Source organism: Wyeomyia smithii, chromosome 1, assembly GCF_029784165.1.
Source record: "Wyeomyia smithii strain HCP4-BCI-WySm-NY-G18 chromosome 1, ASM2978416v1, whole genome shotgun sequence".
NCBI lineage: Eukaryota > Metazoa > Arthropoda > Insecta > Diptera > Culicidae > Wyeomyia > Wyeomyia smithii.
In genome coordinates this window covers 154687358-154701128 of record NC_073694.1, presented here as the reverse complement: position 1 = coordinate 154701128, position 13771 = coordinate 154687358, and the positions used below count along the sequence as shown (strand labels likewise).

The 13771-nt window shown below is 40.1% G+C and overlaps 2 protein-coding genes across 5 annotated transcripts in view; both read left to right on the top strand.

Annotated features, from left to right (window-relative positions):
- The window catches only part of LOC129718471 (uncharacterized), a 391795-nt gene that overhangs the window by 340000 nt on the left and 38024 nt on the right, over positions 1-13771 (top strand). For all 4 annotated transcript variants that reach the window (XM_055669261.1, XM_055669258.1, XM_055669259.1 and 1 more), the window contains one exon: positions 5596-5825. In XM_055669261.1, coding sequence (XP_055525236.1) covers positions 5741-5825 — 85 coding nt within the window. In that variant the 5' untranslated portion in view covers positions 5596-5740. The remainder of the gene's footprint in view (positions 1-5595; positions 5826-13771) is intronic.
- Positions 7183-9417, top strand: LOC129718470 (hexamerin-1.1-like). Its single transcript, XM_055669257.1, has one exon. It carries the CDS (start codon positions 7217-7219, stop codon positions 9353-9355), a length of 2139 nt encoding a protein of 712 aa, XP_055525232.1. The 5' UTR covers positions 7183-7216; the 3' UTR covers positions 9356-9417.

Below are 13771 nucleotides of genomic sequence, written 5' to 3'. Positions count from 1 at the left end.
CATGTATGTAGTGATTTGATCACACATGCTGACTTTGATTCTGACCATCTTCCAATAACTTTTTCTTTATCACATGAATCAGTTTTAAACCCTATGAGCTCTGTTTTAATTATAACAAGGCTAATTGGGAAAGATACAAAACTCATATTTAGAATAATTTCAATAATGAGCTTGATTTGCAAAATGTAGTGAATATTGATTCCGCTTTAGAAGCATTCAAATGTGCAATTATTGATGCCAGAAATCATTCTGTTCCAAAGGCTCAAGTGAAATTTGATTCACCAATAATTGATGAAAATCTTCAACTTCTAATTCGATTGAAAAATGTTCGCAGACGTCAATATCAACGTTCTCGTGACCCTGTTTTTAAAACTATTTATAAAGATTCACAGAAAGAGATTAAACATAAGTTTACTCTTCTGAGAAATCAAAATTTTGAGACTAAAGTTGAAAAATTGAAACCATATTCAAAACCTTTTTGGAAGCTGTCGAAGATTCTTAAGAAACCTTCAAAGCCTATTCCAGTTTTAAAAGATGGTGAACGTTTTCTTGTATCCAATGAACAAAAGGCTCAAAGACTTGCTCAGCAGTTTGAGAGTGTTCATAACTCAAATTTGAATTTTGTGAGTCCAATTGAAAATGAAGTCACACGTCAATTTGATTCAATTTCTTCCCAGAATTTTTTACCTGCAGAAATAATTGAAACTAACTTGATTGAGATTAAATCAATTATTCAAAATTTCAAAAATATGAAAGCACCTGGTGACGATGGAATCTTTAATATACTAATCAAACATCTCCCTGAGAGCACAATGGAATTTTTAGTGAAAATTTTCAATTGCTGCTTCAAAATTGCATATTTTCCCAAATTATGGAAAAATGCAAAAATTACTCCCATTTTAAAACCGGATAAGAACCCAGCTGAAGTTTCAAGTTATCGACCAATCAGTTTGCTTTCTTCAATAAGTAAACTGTTTGAGAGAATTATTCTTAACAGAATGATGTCACACATCAACGAAAATTCAATTTTTGCAAATGAACAGTTTGGATTTCGCCATGGGCATTCCACTACTCATCAATTGCTCAGAGTTACTAATATGATACGAGCTAACAAATCTGAAGGTTATTTCACTGGAGCTGCTCTTTTAGACAAAGAAAAAGCATTCGACAGTGTTTGGCATAAAGGTTTGATTGCGAAATTGCAAACATTTAATTTTCCAATTTTCCTAATCAAAATTTTGAAAAATTATCTTACTGATCGAACTCTGCAGGTTGTCTATCAGACTTCAGAATCTGATAGATTTCCTGTCATAGCAAATGTGCCTCAAGGTTCAACATTGGGCCCAGTCTTGTACAACATATTCACTTCAGATCTTCCTGATTTGCCTCCAGGATGCACAAAGTCATTGTTCTGCGATGACACAAGCATTTCCGTAAAAGGAAAAAAGTCTTCGCGTCATATGCAGTCGATTGCAGAATAGTTTGGATATTTTTTCTTCCTACTTGCAAAAGTGGAAAATCTCTCCCAATGCTTCTAAAACTCAAATGATAATTTTTCCTCATAAGACTAGGGCTTCGTTCCTCAAGCCAAACAATAATCACGTTGTCAAGATGAATGGGATTATTTTAAGTTGGTCTGACAAGGTTAAGTACTTGGGACTAATTTACAATAAAAAACTTATTTTCAAAGAGCACATTGAGAGTATACAAGCCAAGTGCATCAAATATACAAGATGTTTATATCCTCTCATTAACAGGAATTCTAAACATTGTTTAAAGAACAAACTTTTGATTTACAAACAAATTTTTAGACCAGCAATGCTTTATGCAGTACCGATCTGGTTAAGTTGCTGTTCAACAAGCAAGAAAACGCTCCAAAGGATTCAGAATTAAATTCTGAAAATGGTTTTGAAGCGTCCTCCTTGGTTTAGTACACTCGAATTACATAGACTTACTGATGTTGAACCATTAGAAGCTATGTCAAATAAAATTATTAACAATTTTCGACAAAAATCGTTGCAATCCTCAATTGCTACGATAAGCTCTCTTTATAGCCAATAAGTTAGCAATTAAGTTAGTTATGAATTTACTTCCCCTTTCCTGACAAGTAGGTTTAAACTCCTACAAATGATAAGTCCTAATTGCGAAAGCAAACAAATCCTAACAATTAAAATTACAAATTTCTAACAGTGTTGAGAAGTCACCATTTGTGATTGGACACACATACTCATTATTTACTAATATTTATCATAAATATTTAAGCTACTAACAAATACCCTCTTTAAAAAAAACTGACCACCGACAAGCCAGTGTTAGCTAACGGACAGTCTTCAGGGGTGGCATCGCGCATTTCGTTTCGAGTGATTTTTGTTCGTTTCGACCACATTTGACATTGTTGATTTCGATTCGAGCTCGAAACGAGTAGATGGCGTATTATTGCAGTTGATCTTCGAGCAAAACTGGCATTACGCAATAGTTTGATCGAGCATTTTTTGGCTCGAAAGTGATAAAAAATTGTCGATTAGTTGAAGACGTTCGTTTGTACCTAAGTTTGTTGACTCAAACATAAATAATTTCACTGAACATCTGTGGAGCGGAAAAACATTAATTTGGTAGGATCCACTAGCGAGTAGATTCAAAGTAGGGGATAACTTTAACGGAGCAGGAATTGTACTAGTGCAGTTTGGAGGGAAATATTGTACTTAAAATAGGTTTGAGTGCTCCCCGCCTTATCTTGAAATGTTGACGTAACCATGAAAAAATATTTCTTTTGGATCAGAAAATAGCTAACTTTGTTTCATTTAATGTAAGCCTAATACTCATATCTTATTGTTTACGTCTTTGTATATCCCTATAACCATTTTCATCACTAGAAGAATCGTAAAAAAAAAAACATTCAAAAAATTCAAACATTCAAAGATTAATATTTTGTTTTAAGGACAAATCTTATTATAAACGTGAAAAATAGCAATCTCTAGGGGCAATACACAATTGATATATGGCAAAATATTTCCAATATTAGATATGACAAAGTATTTATCGTTGCATTATTAGGCGTCGGTGTGTTGTCAATGTGTCGGATAAACGATAAATATCCAAATTTATCAACCGATATCGTATAATATTACCAAAATATATTTCAAGAAAATAAAGTTGTCCAGCCCCTAGACAAATCTGACATTTATTTTCGAGTCGATGTTTGCTCGAAATAAACTGCAATAAAATTGGGGTGTCGAAAATAATACGCAATACCAACTTCACTTCGAAACGAGTTTGATTTCTCTCGATTCGAGTTACTCGAAGCGCAATGCGCAATGTCACCCCAGGTTAGTTGGCTAAGTTAGCAAAGAGACCTAAAGAATCAAGAGGGTGCACATAGCACAGAGGCCGCTCCCTAAAGCAATACCTAGCAGTGGTTCCGGGGAGTATTATGGGCTGGAGACTGGAGAGTCATTGAACCAACCCCAGACTAGTAATCGGATTTCGGCTGGAGTAGGTACAGCTTAAGGGGCTATATACCTTTCTAGTTTTCAAAAAATCGAATTTTTTTTATTACATTATCTTGAACTACAACATCTTGAGAATATTTTTACAAATTTTCATAAAGGTCTGAGGTATAGGGAGAAAGTTAGAGCGATTTACAGCACGCCTCCTTACGGCCGCATAAGCTAAACTTGAAATGTCAAACGCGATTATCTCGGAATAGTGTTTTTCGAAAAATGACTTTGCCGTGATCCTGATTGCGAGGAAACTACTGAACCGATTTCCTTCATCTTTTTTTTTTAATTTTCGTTATTAAATTCGCCGGTCCTTGAACGACCGCTTTTTGAAACATACAGGTACATTTTGTCGCAAAAATTTTTTAATGCAATTTTTAGCGCTCAAAACGTTCATTTTCTTGAGAAAAGCGTTCCCGTTTGCACTGAAAACAAAATACTCATAGAAGCGATCGTTCAAGGACACGGCACACTTCTAAACTAATGAAATAATATGAGTTTTTTGAATTCAGTTGACCCGCTGAGTCTCTATCTGGATCACCGCAAGCCTCTGCGAAAAAAAGCGTTTCGGGGAAACGGCCATTACTTCAGTAATAATTGGTGTACCTCAAAATCAAACGTATTTTTTTGTTGTTGATAAACTGTACTTTCAGAAAAATACCACTCTGAGGCAATAAAAATGGTGCTATGCATTTAAAAATAAATTCAAACTTCCCCTTAATTTTTTTCGACCAAAAAGGTATATAACCCCTTAATAAGCTGTTATATAACACAATTGTTTGTTGGGGCGTACTTTCTCGGTTTCGTCACCGAGTTATAGGTATCCTGGAAATTATTACTCAGAATTCTCAATGTGATAGTTAGGGTGCTTTCTTGTATACTGAGCTTCACAACGCAAAAGTAAGTAAGAGTGGAAAGTTTGAATTTCACAAATAAATTTGTTAAACTACTAGTTAACTACTAGCTGAATTTTATGAAATAATTTTGTTTTGTAAGCGAATTGAATTTTAAACAAAAATTGTCAAAAAAAAGTAGTGATAGTGTCATCTTTTGGTTATTGGTAAACTTAAATATATTGTTAATTCACAATCAGAAGATGTGGGGTTTTCACGCGCACTTAGGGTTTAAGCAAGGAATGCTTCAGCGAGGCTTTTCCTCGCTTTATTTTATTCAGACCCAATTAGTCAGTTGACGAATAAATAAAATACAAATACAAATACAATATTATTTAAAAATATTTCTGTTTCCTTTTTCAGTAGTGACTAAGTGAATACTTAGTTTTATTACAATGGAAATAATCAATATGGTTTAATTTGTTCCTCAAATGAGTCTGAAACACCCTCCCGTATCGGTTGATGTCTGATATTTTCGAATTCTTAATATCTCAGAATGACGCAAAATTTCTTTTCGGTTTTTAGCACACCAACAGATGCCATCGGAATGGTCGCTTTTGGTGTGATTAATAGCAAAACTTCCGCTTTACTTTTGGCTTGATTCTTTGCGCTTGCTAAAGATCAGATACCGTTTCAAGCAATGGCAACCCTGTTCCTAACGGTGCAGCGTAGTGAAACAGCAGAAGTGTCACTTATTTTCGGGTACATTTGCAACCTCTCGTCAACTGACAACTGGTAATTAATCATGCTCACAGGGGATTAACTCCGGGCCCTCACAAGCCAAATAAAGTTATCGAATAGAACTCAGCAGTTTACAAGCAACGTTGAACTGGAAATTGTTGACGGAACATGTGCGAAGCACACCCGGCGAGGATTGCGACAACATTTAATCATTTTCCACTTTTGGTTGAGATAAACTTTTCTTTCTCTTCTTCCTGGTGCCTTAATTTTTGCATAAAAGTCTAATTGCTTTAGTTAAGTATCACTTGAAGACAATAAAATCAAATTACGAAGCAGAAAGCTTGCAAACAGTGGCGAAAAACAGCTCACTCCGGCCACTGAAAGACGATAATCAAATTCAATAAGCAATAATTTGATTAAATTACAGTCTTTGATAACTTCGTGGGCCCCCAAAGGCTCCCGATGGCCGCATTCGAACGCCGTTGCTAACCGTCTATCTGTTTTGTTACTTTTCCACCTGGCAGGTCCTGTTCAACTAGCGTCAGAAGTATCAGCAACATCAGCAGCAACAATAACAGCCTGAGTCACCACCCAACGGCAACGCCCCGGAACAGTAGCAGCTGGCAAAGCTCCGCAACTGGCAACGGCAGAGGCAGCAACTTCACAGCGATGTCAAAGAGGAGGAAAATTGTTTACGGCTGGTTTAATTTCATCTTCTTATGCTGGATAATGTTCGCCGAGCAGTTCGTTAGTGGTAAGCGAAAAACGAGAGCTAATTTTCTCTAACTTTTGGTGGTCGATCGCTTCGAACACGAGAGGGGTGGAATATGTTTTTTTTCTCATGCGCTAGAGGTTAGAGAGATTGGTAGAGTTATTGTGGAAAAATTATTCTTTTCAGAACACGATGTGATGAAAGCAAGAGTGTTCAGAGCAAATGAAGCAGACAAAACTTTGTAGGCCGCAAAAATATTGTTTACTTGCTAAGAGAAACCTAAGTATATGAAAATTCACGATGATTAATGTAGGTAGAATTGAGTGAATTCGCGAGTCAAAAAGCGATTTGTGAGAGTAACGGAATTATGAAAACTGAAGAATTTAAGTTTGTTTTACTTTAAGGTCAATTTATAAGAAGCTGTGAATTGTTGAATTATTCGAAGTTTCATGATAATGAGCCAAGCCTATTTTTTTGACCTACAATGCTTTGAATAAAGCCAATACCAGAATGCATACACTCTTATAGAGAATTACTTTTGAGTCTAAAAAACGTGGTTCAGTTTATTTCGGCAGGTACAAGAAACCTAGAGCCCCCTTGTCCCCTTCTTATCCTATGCGAAAGTAAATTGGATATTGACTGGTATGTTTGAGTAAACCCAGCAGTACATTACTGCTAAATTTGTGCCCAGCCAGCGTGCCACCAAATTGCAGCCAATAACAAGTAACATTTACCGGCCTGGTCGATGATCATGTAGAACGGACTGACTTTATCCCTGTCTAGGACGAGAAGGGCAGTTTCCTGCATACGCACACCCACAGAGTTCCATTGACAGTCGGCAATAAAATATCGGCTTATTCCTTAATGCACTGTAAAATATGTATATGAGCAAATTTTCTCTAATATGTACTTCTCTAACTAGAATTATTCTGGACGTTAGGGAATCGGATTCATAATGTACTGCTGCTGTACGGTTGGTATGGACTCGGCCGAACATCCTGCTGCTGGTCAGCTTGCGAACGGTACGATAACCTTACCGGTCCGAAATGAACTCCTCTGCAGACGGGAAAGGCGGAGGTCGATGTCATACACGATGCTCTTTTCACATTTATTCCCTTGGTGATACAAAACGCAGCGAACGGACCGAAAACAGCTCAAAACGGTCGGCAATTTTAGTACTCTCCGATGGTGCATGCCGTGTGTAGTATGATAACACACGCCAGGTGATAATACTATTTTGGAAATAAATTATGCTATTACTGTTATTATCATGAATGTTTTTTTCCCGTTGAACAATCAAATTTCTCGGTACGCTCTTTGTTGCGATGGAACAGCAATAGGTCGGGCCTGATAAACTTTAATGCTGCAGGTGATATAGCGCAGGTATAAAACACGATGCTCGCCAGTTGTTCCTCATCAGAAGTCATTTCGAGATGAAGACGACCGCACTGGTAGTGTTAGCGGGTCTGGTAGCGTTTGCTGCCGGCTACGTTGTTGTTCCCGAAGCTAAGGTTACGGTTGCCGACAAGGAGTTTTTAGTGAAACAAAAACAACTTTTGGAAGTGTTCCAGCATGTTCACCAACACGAAGTCCACACCGAACTGTGGGAAGTTTCCAAGCAGTACAAAGTCGAAGAAAACTATGACCACTACACCAATGTGGAGGCTGTGAAGGAGTTTGTCGAGATGTACAAGCATGGAATGTTACCGTTCGATGAAATCTTCAGTATTGTGCACTGCACTCACCGTGAACAAGTTGTGGCCCTGTTCCATCTGTTCTACTACGCCAAAGATTGGGACACTTTCTACAAATCTCTGGTCTGGGCTCGTTTCCATGTGAATGAAGGTATGTTCGTTTATGCTGCAACGGTCGCTGTTCTGCATCGCAAGGATATGGCCGGCTTGGAGCTGCCTGCCCCGTACGAAATTTACCCGTACTATTTCTTCAACACTGACGTCATTCAGAAGGCAGCCCAATTCAAAATGCAAGGATTCTATGGAATGAAGAAGGTCGATGGTGTCTACACTGCCGTCATCCCCACCAACTATACCGGCTGGTATATGCACACAAATGTTGACCAGAAGGTTTCCTACTTCACCGAGGACATCGGTCTGAACACCTACTACTACTACTTCCACACTGATTATCCTTTCTGGATGGGCGGCAAGCAATTTGGCCTGTACAAGGACCGTCGTGGAGAATTATTCCTTTTCACACATCAGCAACTGCTCGCTCGGTACTATCTGGAGCGCCTGTCGAACGATCTTGGAGTGATCCCCGAATTTTCCTGGTACAAGCCAATCACCACTGGATACTATCCGAATTTGCACTACTACAACGGCATCAGTTTCCCGTCACGCGACAACCACCATTACGTTTACACACCGGAAAACTACTACGAAGTTGACGAGCTGCTAGACTACGAGCACCGCATCATGGAAGCCATTGATCAGGGTTGGATCGTTGATCCGAAGGGCAACCACATCGATCTAACCAAGCCAGAATCGATCGAGTACCTCGGAAACCTTATTCAGCAAAATCCGGACAGCGTAAACACTCGCTACTATAAATACGTCGGAACCATTGCTCGCACACTATTGGGAGCCTCCGTAGAGCACGTCGATGACCACAAAGTTATACCCGGTGTGCTGGAGCATTACGAGACCTCGTTGCGTGACCCGATGTTCTACCAATTGTACAAGCGTATCATTCACTGGTACTGGGAGTTCAAGGATCACCTACCACATTACGGGTATGATGAAATCAACTTCCCTGGAGTGAAGATTGAATCGGTTGAGGTGAATAAACTGGTAACCTATTTCGACCGTTTCGATGCTGACATCACTAATGCCGTAGATGTGGAAGTCTTCGATGAAGTTACGATGAAGAAGACTGACATTAAGAAGTTCGGAAAGATTGCTCACTATCAGGGAGAAGATTTCGTCATTAAAGCGCGCCAGTGGCGTCTGAATCATCTGCCATTCACCGTCAAGCTGAATGTAGTGTCCGATAAGGCTGTCAAGGGTGTTGTTCGTGTTTACCTGGGCCCGAAATATGACCAGTACGGTCATACTTATGGCGTGAATGAAAACCGCGAGAACTTCGTTCTGCTGGATGTGTTCCCGTGGAACTTTGTTGTTGGCAAGAACGTGATCAGCCGGGAATCAGTAAGCTTCTCGATGTACGTCCAGGACCGCACCACGTACTTTGAGCTGTACAAGTGGGTAATGGCAGCGTACAATGGCGAGAAGACCTTCCCGCTTGACATGACCGAAGCACACTGCGGAATGCCGTCCCGATTGATGCTACCGAAGGGCAAGAAGGGTGGAATGCCGTTCCAGCTGTACTTCATTGTTTCACCGTACCACGCTCCGACCACTGCACAGTACGAGGGTTACGACTGGACGCTGAACTGCGGTGTTGGCTCCGGTGCACGCTACGTTGACTCGCTACCGTTCGGCTATCCATTCGATCGGCACATTGATGAGAAGGTGTGGTTCACACCGAACATGTACTACTACGACACGCTTATCTGGCACAAAAATGAGAAGGATATCAACACCGTGGTGTGATGAACAATATGATAGTTATCTGACTAGTGTCGCATTTAATAAAATGTACTGAATATCAATAATCTTTTTTTCTATGTTTGTAACTAACTGTTAAACTCCTGTGTTTATCCTGCGAAACTGCGAACATCACAGCGTATAAAATTCCTGAACAAGTGATAATTTATTTCTATCTACTCAGTCCTGTTTTGGACCAATGATATGAGTAGTTTCAAAATCTCCGCACGCAACATGCGTAATTCTTATTTCTAAAAAAAAAAAAAAAATATCAGATACAAGCCTTTTTGCAATTGACCCCTGTAGAAGCTTGAATTCACTCATGTTAGCGCAATTGGGTAACTTCTTTCATTGTTAGACTAGAAAAAGTCTTGTGTAATTACAATTTACAGTAAACCTTCACTGAGCACACAAAGGAGTGTACTGTTTAGGCTGAATTGAAGATAGTTAACACTTTTCGCTTAAAAACCATCAATACCTACCAACAATCCCAATAAAAAGGTTGGCATCATGACGCTTCTACTACACACACAAAGCGAGAGCACGCGAAGAAAGTATGCTCAGTGGTCCCCCTCATCTACATATTAAGAACACGTGGGAATCCCGTGTGCCTCGCACTTGTACTGTCAGAGCTAGCCATAACCAGGTCTGTGTCACTCTCAAAACTAACTTCTCCAGTGGGCATCTCATCCCATCCGGATACCACCGGCATCAGTCGATACATCCTTCTGCACTCCGCCTTTCGATTATCGAGCGTGACTTTTTGGAGCTTCGTAAGTTTCTTGTCTAACGTAGCCCGGTCACCGAAGGATTCCTCGTTCACCTCGACGATTGTGCCGATAGGCATCCACAGTCAGTTCGACACAGTCGTACGACACTGTGTGGTGGCTGACTCAGGTCTGGGTATAAACTTTTGCTTGCCATTTCTTTGACTTTGATCGCCTCGCCATAGATCTTCATCAACAATCACAACCTTCAATGAAAACTTTTCTCAACGCTTCCAGACCTAGAATGGAAGTTAGTGGGACGGCTTTTAAGACACTTTGCTGTCTCTCCTCTATGTTGTAAACTTGTACTCGATTTTGGAAGTAGTTTTTCAGAATCCTCTACTGCTACACCGGGGTTCTGAACTGAGTGGGTTATGAGTTCGAACCGATGTTTTTGAACTAACTCTTCACGTTTGGCGTTCCTAAGTTGATGTGCCACCGCCATCCGCCATTTCTGTAACGGGAAGCTTCCACCGTGAACTTCAATTGATGATATTTTAAATAGTTTCTGAGTTTAGAGTGTAATGTCGTGATGTATTTCAATCAAGAAGTCGACAAAAAGGATGGGCGCGGTTGTAGGCTAGGCCCATAGGTGAATCTTGAAAGAGCTGGAAATCGATTATGCGATCGTATCTCGTGTGGTAAAATCGTTTAAGAAGACCTCTCCAATCCGAACCTTTCGATACATGACCACGTTCGTCTGATTCGTCCATCAGAAAATGAAGCGGGCCGAACTTCATGTTTTTAGGGTAAGGAAAGCATCCAACCGAACCGATAAACAATTTTCTTACCTCTAACTTTTTTAAGAAAAGAGCCCCACGGGCCCCACGAAAATAACTGCCACGGGCCCCCCGCACCCAAATCCGGCCCTGGTGGTGGTAAATGGAGAATTTTTTGGAATAGTCGACGAATTTATTCACCTGCGTACATTGGTGATGCGCATCAATAAGGCAAACCGTGAGATAAAGCGGACGATAGCGGCCGCAAACAGGGCCTTCTATGGATTGCGTAACCAGCTGAGGTCCTGTAGCCTGCGAACCTGTACAAAACAAGCACTCTATAGAACGCTGGTTCTCTTGGTTGCCCTCTATCGTTATGAAGCATGAACAGAGGCTGATCGGCGACCTCTTGGTGCTTTTGAGCGTAGAATCTTGGGTTCAGCCCTTGCAGCCGCATGAACCTTGAAGTGTACCAGGCTCACAAATCGGCGGATATAGTCGAGCGGATAAACAGTGCAAGCTTTAGTGGACTGAGCATGTAGCTAGGATGCTAGACTCGTTGGATATTTACCATCGACGAGTAAGATGCGACTAGAAGATAACAACCCAAGACCAAGTGGTATAGCGCCATATTCTGGATTGGATACTGGATCGATAATCGTTTTCTCACCGCAAAAAAAAAGCAAATACTGTTCGCACCCGCGAATGCAGAACATCCGCATGAAAATTGACATCCGCATCTACTTCTGCATCCGTAATCACATATCCGCATCCGCATCCGCATCTGCAGATGTCTGAAGAATCACATCCGTAACGTCCTACGTGTATAAGCAACAACTTCCATCAGTTGACAGACGCTGAATGTTCAGTTGTACGCTTCTCAAAAAGCTTGTTTTGTATACATTAGTCAGGCGGGCACGATTTTATTTTGACAGGGTTTATAGTTCCGACACGGAGCCGCAGTCAGTTCATTCTGGATCAGGTACTGTTTTGTGGTGCCTTATATTAGAGAAGAGATGTGTACGGATGGAAGTACTTCATAGCTAGCATATGATCAAATTTCTCATTGAAGTCTTATTCCAGTTCATAACACAAGAAGGGTGAGATAAGTATGTGGATGTTGTGATCAGGATCACTAGCGTGTCATGAAAGTGTTCAAGCGGAATCTCAAAGCTTTGATCGGGGATCCGACCAAAAAGTTGAATTTGTCCAAGTCTTGCGAGCAGGGTTCCAAAGACCGGTAGGGACTGCATAGTATGCAGTGCATACGTACAAAGTGCAGAATGCTCTAAATCGTGACGAACGGCGAAATGGGGTGAGGAAGTCGCGGGTCCGGAAACAGTACTCCCAGATGCTGACGAAACCTCATTGTCTCAACATGAATGATAAGAATTACGTCAAGGTGGACTCCCGACAGCTTTAGAGCTACTGTTCTTCACCGCCCAACACAAGTTTGATCTTCCGGAAGAAGGAAGGTAGCAGGAACTTACAAAGTTTACTACGAAATACTTGATTTGGTAAGCGATCTGCTCAAGTGGCAAACGAAGTCCGCCGTTTGTGACTACCGACACCGTAAACGGGGAGATTCAACTCAAGGAGTGTCTACGAAAGTTTCTGCTTTCTCTGTTGAAGCACGATGGTCCGGCGATCTTTTAAGAACATAAACGCCTCAACGCACCGAAACTTAGGCCCGTCGATAAATACTGAACTATTATAAAGCGGGAGCATTATAACGGCTGTTAAATCTAGGCATGACATGAAAAAAAGTTTCCCTACAGAAAAAGCTGCAGCCGGAAGTTGTACAAAATCTAATGAGTGGACACAGTTTGCACACTCGTGTCAATTATTTTTCGTATTGTTCGACTCTTTCAGCCAGCTTTACTTTTTTTCCACTTGAGCCTAAAACCGTGGGGAAAATCGGGGCAGTTTGTATTTTTTGCCATAAGTCATGGATTATGCAAAAATTGATACGTGGCTCTTGTCGATATTTTCTCTCTTTCTTTAGGTAACCATTACTCATTACGTTTTGCAACTTCACTGCACTTACGATTAACTTCTTGGCTCTAAATTTATTGTTTTGGTTCACTTTCCATTATCTTGGGGTCTAATTTTAGGATAAAAAATTGCTTCATAAGCGGACATTACACGAAGCAAATATTTGCTATTTTTGGTATGAATTTTATCTGCACAGTTACCTTTTTCTGCTTTCGCAATTTCCGAATGGTAGCTCCGGAATATTATTAGCATTATTTGTGCAAAATGGCACAATTTTTTCAGCAGTCTTTCTGTGAGTACGTTGATCGAACGTTTTCGCACCCGCTTTGATGTTTCAATTAAAACAACAGGATGCAGCCAATTCCAGTAGACGCCTCGATTGGCTGCGTCCGCTGTTGAAACAAAACATTCACAGTTTATAGAAAATATTTTGTTACGTTATGATCGTTGCTAGTTTGCTCTGTCCCTACAGTTGTTAATATTGTGATTCTCAAGAAATTTCAGCCTATTGTTGATTTAACCCACTGTCATTGGGTTGTGCGCAAGAGTCCGATGATAATTCCAATGAAGGAAGAGACGACACTTTCCTGGAAGAAAGAACATAAGATGCTTTGCTTCCTGGTTTTTTTTTTTATAAGTAACTTCAAAGAGCATAAAAGTGGTTCTTCTATCGAAAGAGTTAATGTGATAGCTATGATAGCTCCGAGGTTGCGATACTTACAATTTAAGATCATTGTAAAATTAATATTCGCAGAGAAGCTGTTCTCGAGGCATGACAAAGATGTAGTGGACCAAGCAGACATCGACAAATTTACTTATTTCCAAAGTAAAGTATCCAAACGAACATAAAAACCTTCTCGAAAAGCCATAGCAAAAATGCAAAAGTTTCTTCACTAAGTTGTAAATGTTTTCGTTCACATTTATTCCGAATCCATAACATC